At 38.0% G+C, this 20,130-nt stretch overlaps 1 protein-coding gene across 2 annotated transcripts; it reads left to right on the plus strand.

Annotated features, from left to right (window-relative positions):
• Positions 1-3,661: 3,661 nt before the first annotated feature.
• Positions 3,662-14,912, plus strand: KERA (keratocan). 2 transcript variants are annotated; one of them, XM_006029294.1, is made up of 3 exons: positions 3,662-3,716; positions 7,118-8,010; positions 14,743-14,912. In XM_006029294.1, the coding sequence occupies exons 2-3, from the start codon at positions 7,125-7,127 to the stop codon at positions 14,910-14,912; spliced, it is 1,056 nt and encodes a 351-aa protein (XP_006029356.1). In that variant the 5' UTR covers positions 3,662-3,716; positions 7,118-7,124. The 2 variants fall into 2 exon arrangements, with proteins under 2 accessions (XP_006029356.1, XP_006029357.1); XM_006029295.1 differs by lacking the exon at positions 3,662-3,716 and adding an exon at positions 5,605-5,641.
• The last annotated feature ends 5,218 nt before the right edge of the window (positions 14,913-20,130 follow it).

Below are 20,130 nucleotides of genomic sequence, written 5' to 3' on the forward strand. Positions count from 1 at the left end.
CTTATAAGATGGGAAACTCCCTTCTTGAGAGCATGGAGGCAGAAAGGGATCTTGGAGTCATCATTGACTCCAAGATGAACATGGGCCGACAATGCGAGGTCACAGTCGGCAGGGCCAACCGGACCCTATTGTGCATCCACAGGTGCATCTTAAGTAGGGCCAAGGAGGTGATCCTCCCCCTCTATGCAACACTGGTCAGGCCACAGCTGGAATACTGCGTTCAGTTCTGGGCACCCCACTTCAAGAGGGATATGGACAACATTGAGAGGGTCCAGAGGAGGGCCACCCGCAAGATCCAGGGACAGCAGGGCAGGCCCTACAATGAGAGGCTACAGGACCTGAGCCTGTTCAGCCTTCACAAGAGAAGGCTGAGGGGGTACCTTGTGATAGTCTATAAACTCACTAGGGGGGACCAGAAGGGTTCGGGGGAGACCTTGTTTCCCCTAGCGCCCCCCGGGATAACAAGGAATAACGGCCACAAGTTGTTGGAGAGTAGGTTTAGATTAGACATCCATAAGAACTACTTCACACTTAGGGTGGCTAGGATCTGGAACCAACTTCCAAGGGAAGTCGTGCTGGCTTCTACACTGGGGGGCTTTAAGAAGCAGCTCGATTCCTACCTGGCTGGGGTCATTTGAGCCCAGTTTTCCTCCTGCTTAGGCAGGGGGTCAGACTTCAAGATCTACAAGGTCCCTTCCGGCCCTACTTCTATGATTCTATGATTCTATGAAAGCTTATGACATTAGCAAATCATTATCTAAACCGTTTGGGTGATTTGGAGTTTTTATGTGCTGAGCAATACCCTAGTAGAAGCACAGTTCTAGTGTATGTCCAATCTCTATTGTATCTCTCCCCCTCTCCCCCTGCCAAAAAAATAAATCTGAGATCCTCATTCCCTAAGATGTATACAAATTCTCTTCTAGATTATTTCTCCTTTTTAACTATCTCATGATGTCCTTAGGCCTTCATTATTTATTGTCTGACTGCAAAAAACATCACAATGGAATCATCTTTGTACTAGTGCTTCCTGACATAATCAAGCAGGAATAACAAGAGATTATTAGCAATGGATGGTCTGCCTTCACTGGCCTTGTGATGTTTAATTCATGAAGGTCCAATTATTAAAATGTCAGGAACAGAATTACACAAACTAGAAGGAAAGTGGAATTGCATATCCACTTAACATCTTTATTTACCCACCTACAAATCCATTAGTTGCCTAGCAAACAGGCAATTAAGGATCTAAGCACCTACTTGTTTTCATCAGTTCCCATTGTTTCTGTATGATTCATTCATGCACTAATTAGGCACGTAATGACAGAGATATTTTCACATATACAATTGTACAACTGACATTTTAAGAGCTTAAATCCCAAGCCCTACAGGAGACCAAATGTCTTCAGTTTTAATAGCGACAGCAAGTAATGCTGATTGCTGAAAGCATGATGGCAAACTGAGGCAACAGATTTACAACAAGGAGGTAAATTAAATCAAGCCAGCCAAAACTAACATCATTTTCAGTCCCTGGCCCAGGATTATGAAATCTTTATGAAGTCACCATGGTAAAGAGCTCAAAATAGAGAAAGACTGAGGATGGACAGCCAAATATTTCCATAATGAAGCATGTTTGACAGAGTTGGAAACTTCATGTAGAAGCTGAGCTCTCTTTTCAAATGGCCTGTTCACATATTGCTTTTCTCTTCTGAACTGAACTACCCCAGGAGAATATTCTGAAGTTGAAGTTGAAAATCTATTACTCCACTGGACTTGCACGGGGAGGCATGCTGATGGCATGTCATGAGGATTTCGCACCTGTGTATTTACTTAACCGTGCAGTAATCCAGGTGGATGATGAGCTAGTTTTACTAGTGTCCTGCTTCTGGGGTTTTTTTGGTAATGAACTGTGCATAGAGTTGTTGCTGACCAGAGCTTCCTTCGTGATGAAATCTGAGAGGCCTGGCAGCCAAGACTGAAAGAAGTATCTCATTTCAGCTCTCTGATCCCTCACTGGCAGCTAGTCCTGCATGTAGTCTCAGTTTTCCATGTCCTATAGTGACTCAAGCATTTGGAGTATGTACCTGCATGCAGCTCTGCTAAGGGAGATGAAGACAGCAACATATGCCCAAGCAAAGCTGTGTGAAAGCTGTCCTGTCTTGGGTTGATTTTTCCTTAATCTTTCATTGATTAGGCCTGAATTCGTTATATGTTATACTGGATAACAAAACACAAAGGGGCAGTTCATCTTTCTAAAAAAATTGGAGCAAAAACTGACATTGGCATACAGTGCTTGGATGGGTTTTATTACTGAACAGAGAATTCAGAAGATCTTTATAATTTCAGCCCTTGTTTTTCTTTAACTCCATGCAAACTCCTCATGTATTTTTACTGCTGTTATTCTTCTGTATAAGTAGCTATGATTATCATGAGCAACAATGATTTGACATCCTTTGACATGTGGTGGCTTAATTTGAAACATCTTAAAGAGGTGTGATTTTTACAAATTCCAAGTGCCCACTCCAACAATCAGGCCTCTTCAAAATGTCTCGTGAAGAACACTAAAAAATGAAGACACCACAAATAATTAGCCACTTTTTAAAGCTAGTTATTGTATTTTTAGCATTCTATACATATTGGCCTATTTAAATAATAAATAGTAGCATGAGATAGGGAGAAAGGAACAACGCATGAAGGAAAATCTGTGACTTGACTTGAAGCAAAATTCAAAATGTTGCACTGGCCAGCTTTTGCAATGATGATGAATATGAATTTCAAGGTGAATAGTCCAAAATCATAAGCAACCCATCATGAAATTGTATTTTAAAATACATGTAACTATGTTTCTAACTACCAGTTGACTCTAACTGTCAAACACTCTTATTTTTCATTTTTAGAAACTATAGGAGAAAGCTACAATATTACCACTGCTCAGAGATCAGATTAAATGATTCAAGGACTACAGCCAGGATTTAAATGGACTCTTTAGGGCTGCCTATATATATGGTCATTCACATTCTAATTAGAATGAATCAGAGCAGATTTGATTAATTGAGACTTGATTAATCGAGACGCAATTAACTGAGTCTGTTCCGTGTTCTAATTAGTACACTCCAGCATTCTAAGCTTGTTGAATGAGCTTTAGATAAAGCATCCCACGGCCATTTAAAAATGTGGGGGCTTAATACATGTGATGGTGAGCCATTTTAATCGGGGCAGCTGTCCAGGAACTGCTCTAACTAAAACATCCCACCCCTGCAACCCTGAGCATGTGTATAGGCAGCCAAGATGTCTAACTGGGTCTTTGGTAGATTTTTGCTGCCTAATTAACAAAGAACAATTCAAATCAGCAGACCTGTTCTCCTGCTCTGGTAGGTCCACAGAGCTCATTCTTAATTCATATAGACAGTACTGAACTCAGTTTAAAGCTGATAGTGATGGTGGTGGTGGTGCCCACATTTGCCTGGTAGCCTAGTACCTAGAGAACCTGTCCAGGAATTAAGAATCCTACATTCTAGGCCTATTCTTACCCACATCTTCCACTTCCAAGGAAGATGCCTGAACCACCGGGCTATAACAGCAGGCTGAATGAGACATTCTCCACCTCCTCCTTTTGAGCTTGGGGCTATATAAATATAATAATACAAGACATATGACCAGAAGGAAAGCAAGCCAGATGGAGTCTCCTTCTATAGGCTGTTTGTGGCACCCACTGGAAAAGGGTAATTTTGGGTTTTAGTCCCTGTGTTTACCATTATTTCTTGTTTTTAAATGAATATCTGTTTAATATAAAATGCATACATAATTTATGGAATGAGGAATCCTGGTTTTAATCCTTGCTGCCAGGACTGAATTGCCTTTTCAAGGCACGTACTAGTTCCTATTCTCTGTACCTAGATGCCTAAACCTGAATTATTCATAGATACCACCAAAGTCCCTGCAAAAGCTATATAAGGATCCTAGGTACCTGAACTGCTCCAGCTGAATGAGCTTCTGGAGCAAGAAGCCTAATAATAAGGTATTGCAAGTATAGGTGCCTAAGGGACTGTTCTGAATTCTGGCTTGGATGGGAATAGCATGATAGATCTAATTTTTGCAACCTTATTGATCACTTCTATTCAATATTACAGACTTTATTTTTTGATCTAGAATTAAAATATTACTTTGAGTTGATTTAGGCTTTTAAAATATACATGTTGTATAAAAATAGTATTCAGCTTTGTGAATAACTATTAATTAATAACCTATAAATAACTAAAGTCTCTTAGAGATTTGAACCCTCGATACAGTGAAGCACTTAAGCATATGCTTCATGACAATTGAATGTGTCAATTCTGATGATGATAATAGGACTTCAGCAAGTGCTTAAGTGCTTTACTGAACAAGAAGGGGTATTGCATAAATATATTCCTTTGCTGAAATATAGTCTAATATATGCTTAACTTTGTGTTGCACTTAAGCCTTAATGGAGGCAATGAGAATTGAGCACTTTTTGAAAGAACGACTGACGGGCAAACAAATAAATGAACAGACAAATTAAACAGCTAAGGTGATAATATTATATTATGAAGCTCTTACGCTAAAACGCTGTTACACTTTTTTGCCTCCTGCTGTATTTGGGAAGTCAATTATTCAGTATTATAAAATATTTATTTATAAGGTTGTATTCAATCAAATCAGGCAAGAGTAAACCTAAATGGTACTGCATCAATCATGAGACCCCTGTGTATTAAGATCTACATAGATAGTAAAATGCATTTTATGTTAGCAGTATTTTAAGTAAACTTCTCTCTTTTTAACATGTGTCATTGCATTATTCTACAATATGTCTGATTTTCCTTTAATTAAACTCTTACCTTGAATCTAAACTAGAACCTCCTCCCCCCTGCCCCAAATTGCAGTGTAAGAAGCATGAGTTATGTCTTGGGTAGTAAAATGGATGGAAAATACTTGTTTAAAACCAGTTAGACACAAGATGTTTTGTTGGTGCAATAATGATTAAAAATGGACCTCACAGCAAGAGGCACTAAAGAGTGTATTGTCTCTGTAGAAGAGTGCACAAAAATCTCTTTATGAAATGAGTATCAAAATACATCACCTAATTTTGACAGAAATTAAAATACATTTTATTAAAAATTACTTAGCAAATGGTATCATGATCTATTTTCACTAATCAAGAACTATATATTTAAATGGCATCCCTGCATCTGTTTTACATCAAAATCAAATAAAAGATTTCCGTAGCAACTGGTTTTAATTTTTTGTGCCCCAACATAGATATGAAAATGAATTATGATGTAAGCAAACTTTTTTTATAAAATGTAACTTCACATAATACAGTGATTGAAAAAAGGTGCATTTTATGTTACCTATTTCATCTAGATCAATCACTGTCATCTGTTAAAATCTGGAAATAAATTGAGTGAAAATGCCTTTAATACTGTGACTGCTTGACATTAGACAGGATTTCCTGTATTTTTGTGTCTAGGTGCTGAGGTTTCTTAGTTATTTTAGGGGTTAAAAGCTGTAGTCACTGATGCGTATATATTAGGCTGTATTCATAAAACACGGCATGTAGCCTGCCTCAAACGATTACAGTCTAACAACAGAGACCAATAGAAAGAGGACAAGATCCAAGAAAGCTGAGGTAAGGCTAGATTCTGAAGCATTGTCAAGTTAGATGCAATAGCTAATAGGGTATAACATGGTAATGTGTCAGGGGATGCTCATGTGTACTTTCAGCTTTATATGCTACTAATCTCAGGAGGACAGAATAAGTGGTAGCAACCAAAGGTTTAATTTTAAAAGAGATTTCTAACAAGCTCCAGACACCTCCACTAACTTGACTAGCAAGGTAAATTATTTTGTATTACTTTACAAACTGATGTTAAGGGTGTAGATATTTATGTAACGTGGGATGTGATTTCATTGTGTAAATCAAACATGACATTCCCAAGACATCTTTTATTTGTACTTTTTGGAATGTTTCCCAATATCCAGCAATTTCTGAGGCTAGCAGATCTGTGGGATAATGCACTTGCTAATTACACAAATGAAAATAACCAATAGCAAGAAATTACCACATTTTGTATAGAATTAATAACAAAATTAGTCATTTAACTCTTGCACATATGGTATCAGGATTTTTTAATATGATTTTTAGTTTTGGCAGTAAACTTTCTGTGTTTCACAACACATCTGTACTATTGACCTCTGGATGCAAAATGCTCTCCACTCTTTATCAAAAAGCGAATAAAATAACAGAGTTTATGAAGCACTGTTGCTATGCTATCCCCACATTGTCTGGAGGAATAAATGATCAGTTGATGTCTCTTTCATTGTCTAATAATGGCAAATGCTTAACTTACAGTGAACAAATATGAATGTGAACTGGGTACCAAATGAATGAAAATGCATGTTTTATGAAACACAGTAAAACCTGAGATCTATGGTTTATTCTTTAAGTATTTTTTAGTGCTTTTTAAAGAAGAAATCCAATAATTTGAGATGGGGGACTGATGGGGGGAATGAATTATTCAAGTAGTTTTTTTTTCTAGGCTTTTTAGGAACATGCCCAACAAACAGCTGTTAAATGCTTTTTGATCTTTCTTGTGTGTGATGAGAAAAGGCCCTGGAAAATTTGATCCATATGTCCTTATAATTTAGGAAGAAAAAAGTAAAACCATATGACTAAGGGAGGAATACATATTAGAGTGTGTAGTTCTCTTTACATATTGTGATATTCAAACTATTGGCTTGCACAAAAATGATTCTGTAAAGGCATCCAATATAACTTTTTTCAGAATTATAGAACTCATGATTTAATATCAGAAAATGGTCAGTATTTCCAGGTTCTTTGAAAAGACTGAACACCCAATTTAATGCGTTAGCAGCATGAAATTTAACCTGAATCACAAGTATATCGTTCAAAGCTGAAAAGTCTTAGTATTTGATACCTTTATATGACTATAAAGTGATGTCACAGATGGCAGAATATGGTCCTTTCCTAAGGGAAAAAACAGAAACAAAACAAAATTATTTAATTATTAAGTTAAATATATCCAGGATGTTGTTAAGGGGTATTTTAACTGGAGACAGATAATTGTTTTTTTCCCTTTCTAAGGCAAACAATGGCAGTAAACATCTATTCCAGCCTTTTGCTATTCTTCTTGACCAATACTGTGTGGACTCGAATTGTGAGACAAGCCTATGATGTGACAGATCCTGAGGACTGGCCTTACTTCACCTTCGAATGTCCAAAAGAATGCTTCTGCCCTCCCGGTTTCCCTAATGCTTTATACTGTGATAACAAAGGACTTAAAGAAATACCTGCAATCCCAGCAAGAATTTGGTACCTCTATCTTCAAAACAACTTTATTGAAACAATTTCTGAGAAGCCTTTTGTAAATGCCACTTATCTGAGATGGATAAATTTAAACAAAAACAAAATCACCAATAAGGGGATTGAAAATGGTGCACTGAGCAAATTGAAGAGGTTGCTTTACTTGTTTCTGGAAGATAATGAATTGGAGGAGGTGCCTGCTCCTTTACCAACAAGCCTGGAGCAGCTGAGACTGGCTAGAAACAACATCTCTCGGATTCCTGAGGGAGTCTTTAGCAACTTGGAAAACCTCACGCTGCTAGATCTGCACCACAACATGCTGTTGGACAGTGCTCTTCAAAGTGACACCTTCCAGGGACTCAACAGTCTCATGCAACTCAACATAGCAAAAAATTCACTCAAGAAAATGCCATTAAGCCTTCCAGCGAATACGATGCAGCTGTTTTTAGACAACAATTCTATTGAAGTGATACCAGAAAACTATTTTAATGCGATACCCAAAGTGACTTTCCTTAGACTGAACTACAATAAATTATCTGATGATGGTATTCCCCCAAATGTGTTTAATGTTTCATCTATTTTAGACCTACAGCTGTCACACAACCAGCTCACTAAAATTCCACCTATCAGTGCTCAACTTGAGCATCTTCACCTTGATCACAACAGGATCCAAAGTAAGTGTCTACTGTTAAATGTGAATTAACAACAAGAATTAAAATCTGTGAAAGTCTCTCTTCTCCCCAATGAACCACTTCAGTATCTCATTATGCCCAAGAGCTATTTTTCAAAATTCAGAAGACTTTGAATGGTTTAAATTTCTTTATATTTTACTAAGAAGATTAAAATATTTTGTGCAATCAATCTTGATAATGTTAGAATCAATTTGAAAAAAGTTGTAAGAATACTTACTGAGTTAAAAACTCAAAAATATGCTTTAAGGAAAACATGCATTGACAGGGAGATGAGGAAGATGAGCTTAATTAGCCAATTCAGATTCTCAGATAGTGCCTATACTATATCATTTCTAAGAACATATTTGTTTGACCTATCTGAATATATATGGTGTCTAGCATGTAAAACAGATAAATGAGCACATTCAAGTGTACTTTGGCACTCACATTCCCAAATGTGCATGAAATCAGCCATATTATACCAGGAAATCTAGTTTTTATATGTAGAAGCTAAGAGATTAAAGAAAAAAAATCAAGGTAGAGTATTAAAACCACATTTAGCCAACTATATAACAGGTTACATTTTCAAAGTTGCAATCACTCTACTGTTCCTCCTGAGATTAAAAAGAGCATTTGGCTACTTATTTTCCTGGCTTTTTACCTGAAGGTTGAGTTGAGAGCCTAATTATACACACCTGTTTTTTAACACCAGTACCCATAATCAACATTATCTGTCTATATGCCTAAAGACTAATAAGGACCTGGATTTAAAAGCTTCAGGCTATACATATTTTCCATCTCTTTGTTTCTGTGGGCTAAATGCCAAAGTCCTGACTCAGTCCTGTCACGAGAAAAACTAATACTGACATAACAAAAGTTTGTTTGAGTAAAGATTTTAGGAGTTAGCCCTTGACTCCCATTTCCAAGACAAATGAAACGTGTCAGTATGTCAGCGTCATGCATTTCAGTTTACTCCTAGAATCTATTCAGACATAAGACTACTGAGGATATTAAGAGCAGAAATACCAATAATGTTTCCTAGCTACCCAATCATATAAAACTAAATCACCCAGCTTAACCGAATGTATTCAACTTTTTTTTTTGCTTGTAGTTCAAATTATTTTATCCCATAAAACAAAACTTAAATGACCACTTGCTAATATTTTTTGGCAAAATTAACTAAACATTTCCATGTTTACCCATATTGAACCATTAATGCTTTGGCCTAACATACAGTCCTCTTCTTTCTCTAGCATTCCTTCACCACTAAGCCAGCTAACATGGTATATGAATTAGCAAACCAATTCCATATTATTATGTGATATAGTATTACCATATGAAAATCTCACACGTATATTATAACTAATGGCTTCTTAGAAAAAAGATGATACAGTAACTCATACACTGTTAACCTAAGATGAAATGTCTACTAATAAATCAGGCTAATTAAATACACTTGCAATGCCCAAGTTTACAAAGCCAAAAATGTCACACTTTATACAGAGGTATTAATTCTGTACAGCTGGATGTCATTTTAGTGGACTACTAGAAGTCTGAAATGTAATTAGAATTAGGGCTCATGACAACTTGCCTACTGAGCAAATGTCATTATCCATTGATTACAACAGGATTTAACTAAATCCTGCCACTGCAGAACTCCAGTTGTATATGCTATCTGCTCTTATTTGAATGGACACTTAGCTGAAATTGGTGGAATGGGATCAGTAAGGATATGCCTGGTATATTAGGCAGCAGCCAAGTTTTTAAATAGGGTTGAAATGCTATTTTTTTTAAAGACACAAAATATCAAGGCTAAAAGATTAAAAAGCATCTAGGGGCAGAGACAGAGGCAGTTAACGTCTCTCAGGTGTCTTAATCACGCTTCAAAATAGGATCTAGGCTTCTTACTCAAGCATTTTGAAAATATTAGCCTTGGTTTTTCATGAACTGTGGAAGAAAACCAGATACAAGAAAACAGTATTCTAACCCCAAATCCACTATTATTTCAGCTTTAGAGAGATGTAGTTAGCTGTATTAGTCAAAAGTCAGGCAGAAAGTAGGCAGGGTTACACCTTAGAGACTAACTGGTATAGTGAAGCATAAGTTTTCAAAGGTGACACCCTACTTGCTAGATACTAATGAAGCATCTGATGAAGTAGGCTGTTGCCTACAAAAAGTTTATGCCTCTGTGCCAGTTATTTCAAATTTAACAAGCTAAAACTATACAATTAATTGCCCTGGATATAAAAACATATAGGTAAAGCAAAAGGAGTCAACACAAAGACATCAATGATTCACTGTATCACCATATTTCACTAGTGCTGTCAAAAAAGTATGTGATAACTGCAAATATTCTACTGTATTAACTACTAGCTCTGACATCTAAGACCTCAGAAGACCTTTAGTATCAAAGAGCAAAAGACAGATGAATATAATTTTCCCTGGCAGAAAGCAGAAGTGACATCAACTTGCAGATCAGTTTTTTTGTTCTGTTCAGAGCTAGTGAAAAGAATGCTTAATTAGTTTTAAAAGCTGATGAAAGAAAACATATTTTAGACTCTTGGATCTAGTTTCTCTATACAGTGGTTCCAAACTAAGTTCACTTTTTTTTCTGTTTGGCATTAGTCTTTGTTCCTTTCTAGGAATCAAATGAAAACTGAATGTCACATTTGCCAGTACTGTAGTATAGTAGGTTGTTGGCTTATACATCAATATTAGTTTTTCACATAGTGTGTTCTCCCTTATTTGTTTATTTTACAGTATAACTTAACTTCCTCTGTAAAGTTCAAGGCTCCATTTTGCTTGGGATTGTATAAATACAGGATGACATAGGATGAAACTTAGGCCTTGTTGAAACTAATGAGGGTCTTGACACAGGTTTCAAAGATGCTTAGATTTTATCTAAGATCCTTTCTGAAAGACCATGTGATATAAAGAACAGCAAAAACAATGGCAAAGCACACAAAAAATCAACAGTAAAAATGTGACAATGCACACGTATCAAATTGGTCCAAGCCATTTAAGCACGTCTATCATATTTACATATGTATTTTAATTAAAAAGACAAAAATAGTATTCAGGGGATTTCATATGAGGCTAAATTGGGGAAAAAGGGAGTGTTGGAAAAGATGAGAGAGAGAGGAGAACAGAGGGACAGAAATACTATGGAGTATGTGAGTACAATTGGCAGGGATAGTAAGCTTGGGTAGAACAGCAATTATAGTACCAACAAAGGGGTGATCAAAGAAGACAGTGATCAGTGCCAATATAGCAAAGGAGAAAAAATGACATAACCAGAATAAAGCAGATTCCAGATTGCAGAGATGAGTGAGTGGAGGTAGCAGGAGATTGCAAAAGCTCCCTCTCAGCTCCTGGTATGGTGTCCCAAACAAAGATGAGAATTTGAAGTCCCAAGACATAGAGCAAAATGGTTCCTTTCAACTCCATTTTCGGGATCTTGTTGGAGGCGGGGGGTGTAGGCCCCAATTCATCTTTGGAAGTCTGGAGTATCGCTAAAGTGACTGTCTTGAGTTTTCTGTGACAGTCCTGAATTTGGGACAGTTTTTGTGTCCTTCCTGTATTTTACATCCAAAAAAGGCAACTGTTTTGCCCAGTTTTTAGTTTTCCTTTCAAGTATGGATTTTCTTTTAAGATCAGCTTCATATTCTTGCTGTTTTTTACTATGTGTCTTGAGAAATAAACCACTGACCCCAGTACTCCTGATGGACCCTAACAACTGCGGCTCAAAGCAACAGGGATTGAATAGCCCTGACTTCCTCACTTCTCCTCAGCTCAGACCAGTGCTGACCCTCAAAGTGTGGCTTTCAAAAATGTTTTATCCCTATAGTGGTAAAGATAATCCACAGACTTTACTGAAGATCTCTCCTAGCCACAGAATGGAAGAGGATGTCCTGCAGTTGCCTGCCCATGTGTATTTAAGCAGGACTACTACATTAGGCATCAATGGAGACTCTTCCATATCCTAAGGAATCTTTTTTTATGTGTATTCCCTTATTTAGTCATTACACAGCGTATTGTGATTACTGTCCATGTAGGTACAAGAATGAAAATCCCATCTCCAGGGGAAGGTTTCTCCCTGCCTGCCTATATATATGAGGCAGTATAAGGCAGAAGAATTTAAGTAGTTAAAATATATTACTTTTCAACCTCACTGATACTACTTCTTCTGAGTCAAATACTACTTCTTAGTCAAAAGCCCATTCCAGAGCTCTGGCAGACAAAGAATAAAGGACACTGGCATGAAGATTTTCCTCTTGTATCTCATTCCAAAAATCAGCAAGTGTATTAGTCCCACAATGGTGTGATGGAATGAGGAAAGATGTCTTCATTTTATTGGCAGCCTGGGTCACAAATGGGCTTGAAGAAGTCTAGTATGAGAGATACAAAAGAGAGCCTCAGCCTGCTGAGTTATTTTAGATGGCTTGTTGTTCTGGTTTGTTTCTTATTTGGGCCAGGTACAGACATTATACTTTTACTGGTATAAGTGATCGGAAACCTGTTTATATCTCTAACAGAACAGATGTTTGGCACACAAAAACAGTCTATGCCCATAATAGAACAGACGTTCGGCATATATAAACTGGTTTAAAAATGACTGAACACAGTTTAAGATTTGCACCCCCACCAAAGTGCAAATGTGTGCTCTGTTAACTGCCGATCTAAACTATGCTGCTTACAGAAAACCACATAAACTTAAACTGATTCTGCCTCAGGCTTTTTGAATGAATGTACCTAGACCTGATGATGACTGTCTTCTATAAAGATTGTCATGTGGCTTTGCGTGGTGTTCTAATTTCCAAGTGTCCTGAAACAGCAGTTTTTTGCCTAACTGGGATCATTCAAAATCACATTTTAATAATTACAATCGTGATGAAATAGCACTTGGCAGCTTCTAGTTTCATAGTGGGATGCATAAAAATGAACTTTATTGCAAGTTGAAAACTTAAATGCACAAATAAAGTAAATCAGTCTCAGGACATATTTAGTCATAAGAAACTATAGATATAAAACCTTTCTGTAAGTAGATAGCCTATGTCTATCCTTCTGAATAATAAATATTACTTAAAAACAACCACCATATAATTAAATAATTACAAGAACTAATTCTTCTTCAAAAAATACCAAGCATTTTATAAACATTAGTCAACCATTTTTAAGGAGGCTGCACTTGGTATGTTAGTTGTACTGGCAATTTTTGGGTAACTCAATCTATTTGTCTTGCTTCTGTGATAGATTTGTATTCTTACAAAAAAGGATCACTTAAAAATAAAAGGCTTCTGGCTTTGGGGGGTTTAAAAGACAAAATCCAAGTATAAGTTAATGTTCCAATGACATTATAGACAGGTCTGTTCGTGCAAAGATGATGAGAAAAAGTAAAGTTTCACTAAAAAATTTCATGGACACTTGAGGACATTCAATATATATACTGTGTTGCTAACATCAGAAAACCTTTGTAGTGTTGATGAAAAATGTTTAATTAGGAACTGTTTTATGTATGCTTGTATGGAGGTTCTAAGAAAAATCTCTCTCTCTCAGTAACTCTCAATCTCCTTTCACGCTCTTTAGGGGAGGTGGCCTTGGGCCAATAACAGCTTCAGGCAGACAGGTCAATAGCTTAATGCCACAATTGGACCCAACAAGTTTGACATTCTCAATGTATAAAAGTTACTTCAGCAATAACTAAGATAAAACCAACTACTGCCTGAAATATGGCAGCTGTTCAACATCCCTGCACAAGTGTTTAAGATTAAAAGTGGAAAATACCCAGTTGATATTACAGATGGTATTTAGGAGGGCCAGTGTAAAGAAGCTAACACCTCTAACTCATGAAAAGTGATGAATAATGAAAGCCACAGTATCAAATCTTATTTCAAATAAAATGAGACATATATTTCTTTAAAAGAGATGCATCTGTTTCTTACCTGTCAAAACAGGATTGCCAACCTGCCATTTCATCGGTTAATATATGTATGGATAAATGTACAGCTTATTATGAGATAAGAAGAGGGTGCTTTACCATATATTAGCTGCTCTGCAGTGACTGTCCATGTGCATTCTCACACCCCCAGGGAAGCAGAAATTCAGCCATAGTAACTTAGATTTCAGGGAGAGGGGCCTACATTACCAGTTCTGTTTACCATGGAGTAAAAAGATGCATGCAGGCAGTTATTGTCTAGTGGTTGATATGCAGTAAGGCTATGTGCCCTTTTACAATTCTGCTATTTTTCATATGTTCATGTTTAATTAAACTATTGGAGAGCATGATGTAGGAGAGGAGGAGGGCTTAGTATGCTAACATTATAAAAAGATGCTTGTATGAACCTTTTATTTATAAATTTCTGGATTTTAAATATAATAGAACAGACAATATATTTGCCGCAGTTAATGTACAGACACCCAGGATGAAATTTTCAGACACTGCTGACCTCATTCTGCCCTCACTAAAGTCAAAATCACAACTTGGTTTATAATAAATACATTGCAAACAAAATTCATCCTAATACTTTAATGGCCAATTTTCCCACCATCCAGATTTAGGAATGAATTCTAGTTCCTCTCTAGAATATGAATTTGTAGTAAACCTGGTATGAAATTAAATTGAACTGCCTGTGTATCATAGCCTACTTTATAATTTAAATTAAAAATAACAAGTACACATTTTAGAGATAACAATATTAAAATGCATTTTTTCATACAAGTTATCTGTATTTGCAGATGTCAGTGGCACTCAAATTTGTCCAGCCTCCATTAGCATAGAAGACTATGTTCCCTACAATGATTTCCCACGCCTCCGCTATCTACGCCTGGATGGAAATGACATTCAGCCTCCAATTCCACTGGACATCATGATATGCTTTCGGCTCCTACAGGCCATTGTTATTTAAAGAAACAACATCTGACCACCTCATTTGCATTTGCCAGATTTTTAAGAAGCAAGTTTTGCTGGCATGAAACCTGTTCTAATTTATAGTTCTATCAGTAACAATTTTCTTTCAATTTTAAATTTTCTTCCTTCTATATTTTTACAAAGATTATTCTTCAAAAAAGGGTCTCTGCTTCTATATGGCATATTTGCTTAATTTAAAAACATCATATTGCAAATATATTACAAGTTATGAATTATTACATTTCCAATGGTTCCAAAGCACACTCTTGTTTATTGTTTGATTTCCTTTTTAAACCAGATATTAAATATAAGGTCTGTTAAGGCCCTTGCTGTACCACCAAATTATATTATCCCTAAACAGCATTGTAATACTTATTTTTTTAAATTCAGGTGCACTTGAATTGACATGCATGTTAAAAAGTCATGTACTACATTATTACAAATCATAACTAACATTGGCCATTCCTAAAAAAGCCATCACCATAAGTGGTTGTGAACAATCCATCATTCTGTAGATAAAATTGAACAAAATATTTACTTTGCATATGGAAATATTTCAACTGATACTTTTTTCCACAGGTATACAATGTCTCTAAGGAAGAAAACTATGTATTGCATATAAATAAAAAAACGCAAAACTAGAAGCAAGGAAATCTAAGGTAAAATCCTGGCTTCACTGAAGTCAACGACAGCTTTGCTACAGACTACAGTAGGATGAGGATGTCATACCTAGTCTTTCCATTCTTGCTTTGCAACTGTTCTTCTCTGTGGCCTTAGAACAATCACTTAAATAATGGGTTTTACATAGCACAGAGGTAAAATCTAAAAACATTTGAAAAGCTGTTGCTGTTATAGTTATTATTACTAAGATACAAAGAAACCCTAAAGTATGTGCATCAGATACATGGCAATGATGTGGTAACGTGTTTTCACAGGAAGAACAGACCAAGAATAAAATCAAATATAATCAGTTCAGTGTAATACTTAGTAATCTATTGGCACATGTAACAACACTGGATTTAAGAAAATCCAGATGCTTAGCGTGTGGCACTTTGAAAATGCATTAATAGTGGCAGTGCCATTAGGATATCTTTTTAAGAAGTAGTTCTTTATTTATAGTAAAGTATACAGGCAGTCCTCGGACTTACGACACAACTGGTTCCTGAAAACCGCATCTTAGTCTAAATGTTGTAACTCGGAACCAATTTACTCATAGGAAACAATGCTATAAATGGGGGATTGGTTCCTGAACCAAGGCCAGATACCCTGTTTTCACCAAAAGTACCTCAGAATTTTGTACTCAATCAATTATAGATAAGTAATACATCTACATCAATGTATTTACAGTAAAAGCTGTGTTAACTGGCACCTTACAAGCTGGCATGCTCTGTTAACCAGCATGCCGGCTTGTAAGGGAAAAGTGAAATCAGAAGTGCCCACCATGGCACTTCCAGTTTCATGGAGCCCCCACAACCCGAGAGAAAGCATCCTGCACTGCCAAGCCCCCACGGCCCGGGGCATAGCAGGCTGCACGGGTCCCCCCCTCCCTGTTCCTCTGGGCCCACAGGAGGGGTGGCAATGCGGCAGGAGGGGTGGCAACACCCCAGATGTGGCGGGACAGGTGGCAGCCCAAACAGGCAAAGACGCCTGTTTGGGCCGCTCAGGAATCCAGAATATTTTGTTATCTGGCACCCTCTATTCCCCACGGGTGCCAGATAACAAAGCTTTTCCTGTATATTGTAAGTAGCAATCATATTGATTTGGAAGGACTTCTTTGAGGTGACTTTGCTGGACTTTTTGAAGGGCTCTTGGCTGGATTCTTCTCAAGAGTCTTGGCTGCAGGTTTTTCTGGAGTCTTGACTGCTTCTTAAAGAAAGTGTCCAAGGAAGTTTGGACAGATGTTCTCCAGGGAGCTGGGCGACGCACCAAACTTCTTCACTGGTGTGGTGTGGCATTGGATCAAGTGTTATAAAGTTGAAACTGACATCAGAAAGTTGAAACAGGGTGTCAATTTATAAATATTGTAAGTGCAAAATGTTGTAACTCGAAATGTATGTCGAGAACTGCCTGTACTTTGGTAGTAGGGTATCAGTACACAACCTGAATATTAGAGTGGGAAAATAAAATTTGTTTGCTATTGCTGATAGCCATTATAAGGAATAACTCACCAATTATATTTTTAGTTTACTTTTGCCTTTATGTAGAAGGAAATAGTTGCTGTTTGATGGCCTGTGTCTAATTCTGACATGTTAAGACTGTTCAGTAACAAGCATAAAAAGACTAGGTATGTTGTATGTGAATTTATTTTTCCCTCAAGAACGAAACATTTTTTTTTAGTAATGGATAGAGGATATGATTTTGAGAAGTGCTTGAGAAATCAAAATTCTAATTTAAGCTTGTCAGAATTTCATAAAATCAGGCCTGAATTGATTTAATTCTACTGTAGTGCATTAGCAGTAATATTCATAGTATGTTGATATAATGGGATACTGCATTGATCTTTCATTGCAGTTTCCCAAAATTATCATTTTTTTTTAACCAGCACATTGGAATCAAGTGTACTCAATGTCTGAAGTCATGGTAGCTTACTAAATGGACACTTAAATATCAAGGTCAAAGACCCACTCAGACTAAGAATCCTGTAGAGCTAGTATGGTTAAACTACAGCAACTTCTATAACTCATTGCAGCATCATGACCAACTCCCTTTGACTCCCCATAATGAATGACAAGGCAGCCAAGTCAATGGGGTGCAGACTTTGCCAAGGGTTCAGAGTGCTGCTCAAATGTGCACCTCTGCAACTGAAACAGGAACCCTTAACTGCTCTGCCAGTGAATTTCATTAAATGGACACTAGTAAAGTAAAAATCAGGCTTCTGGAATAAAACATCACCAAGATAGTAGATCTTTCATATACTCTGTCATACAAATGTTTTGCTTAGCAGCTTATATCCATGTGCTGGTTGATTGAAACAATCCTGTCCTTATAATGAAATGTTTTTTGTACTGATATGTTCATAAGAAAAAAAAAGATTAAATGTAGCTCTACAGTACATATGCATGTTTAGTTATGTGCTTCATTTATGGTAGCATATAGTAATTTATTTTTTAGAACACAATTTCATGTGATATTATTACTAAATAAATTAAGAAAATGACTATATAACTGTATTTAGAAATGGATTTTCTAGTTGCTCAGAAGATAAATATAGTACACACCCCATCAGTATATGGTATATAACACACACACATACCAGAGCATATACCTAAGCACATACACACACTATATATTTGTGAATACTTACATAAACATATATATGTGTGGTGCATGTGCGCGTGCATCTACAGACACACACAGAGCTACACACATAAAAAAATAAGCACACAAGTTCATTTTTAGGAGTGGTACATATTTTTTATTGTGGTAGTGTTAAGAGGTCCAGACCAAAGATTAAGACCTGATAGATACTGTTGGCCAGATTATATACTACCTATTAGGTATATAAGTGTATATGGGTGCCTAAATATGATTGTATTACAACCTATTTGACTCTCTGAAAAACTGTTAGTACAAAACCCTTCTTGCTTACGTTTTGTTTTTTGGTGACTCAATCTTAAGGGTAGGTCCTTTCTTTTTTTTCCTTTTTCATGTCTTTGTGACAAGGTATTTAGCAGAATTTGCAGATTTGTTGGAATCTGAGAGGGTTGGGCCATGAGTGCTTTTGCTGTGTCCTCAAACTTGAGATCTCTGGGCTGTCAACTGTGTACCTTAGTGCCCACACCACCCCAGGCCCCTTAAGGGTACGTGGAAGCTGTTAAAAATGTAATGTTAACAGACCAATGCAGTAGGGGTCAACTGTCATCTCAGGATGGTTCAGGGAAGAATCCTGGATTTGGAAAAAGGGGCTGCAGCAGATGCCACTTGCGTTGTTCCTCAGACCATGGTGGGGAAGGGGTGAGGCATCGCTGGACCCTTCAGGCCAACAGGGAACACCAGAGGGAGGGGATTCTGGGCAGGGGGAGGAAAAAGGGATTCACCTACTTGCAGCAGCTGCTGCTGCTCCTGTCCCCAGTTGAGCCCAGCACCCATGCAGATGTTCTCAACAGCCCACAGGTGGAGTAAGGCAAAAGAGGCTCAAGAGATCTCCCAGGTGAGCATGGGGAGGGTGGGTCTCTCCTTCGTGAGACTGGTCCTTGTCTGACTCTTCAGTGTTCCCCAATGATGCAGGGGTCCAGCTGCAGGAAGCAGCTGTTCAGTGTGCCAAGCTCAGCCAGAGACAGCAATGGTGGTGGGTGGGTTCCTCTTTCCTGCCCTTGCTCCCTATCTGTCCTCATTGTATGTCCCTATGTTGGCCTAGGATGGGATGGGACGTCAGGCTCAGTAGGGAACAGCATCAGCAGTAGGCTCTTTCTAGCCCTGCTCACTTCCAGTGCCCCCATCCTCATGTCCCCCACCAGATAGGATCAGAGCAAAGAAGAGGAACTCAACCACCATCACCACTGTCCCAACTGTACCTAGCACCCTGCTCAGCCACTCTCCACTGTCCCCATCTCAAGTGGGGCAGAAGCAGCCCTTGGGCTCCCCTCTGCCTCTGGGTCAACTAGGGACAGTGGCAGCAGCAGGTGAGTTCACTCTTTCTGTGCCTATTCCCTGACAGTGCTCCTGGGTGTCTGCCACCACCCAGGGCTTCCAGTAGTGCCTCAATGATCTGACCTCAGCAGCAGTGGTGTTATCTGACATGGCTTGAACTCCCCACACTCCAGATACTGTTGTTATGTGCAGACTTCAGCTGTTGTGGCTGTGGGGCTGGGGAATGGGCTCTTGGCACCCCTATTTGCAGAACCATGCCACAGGTCCTTTGGACCTCAAGTCTGGTTCTCCCTCCAAACAGCTCCCAGAGTTCATATTTCACTCCCCCCCCGACCCCGGCCTGCCCCACAAGATATGCCAGTATCCCTCAGTGGGAGTCTGCACCACAGCAGTAGCAGCTGGAGTACAGGGAGCACAAACTGTTAGGTAACACAGTTATGTGAGCAGGTTCACACACTATTTGTCCCCCAACCCCACCCCAACCCACTCTGCCCAGAGGGAAGTAGCTTTATACAGATGATATTCATTTGAGGAAAGCCTGGGAGACTCACGCTAACTCTTTTACAGCCATCCCCACTTATTGCCTCTATGAGGAGCTGGGACTCTCCTCATATGGGCAGCAGGAA

Source organism: Alligator sinensis, unplaced genomic scaffold (genome assembly GCF_000455745.1).
Source record: "Alligator sinensis unplaced genomic scaffold, ASM45574v1 scaffold141_2, whole genome shotgun sequence".
In the NCBI taxonomy this organism is placed as follows: domain Eukaryota; kingdom Metazoa; phylum Chordata; order Crocodylia; family Alligatoridae; genus Alligator; species Alligator sinensis.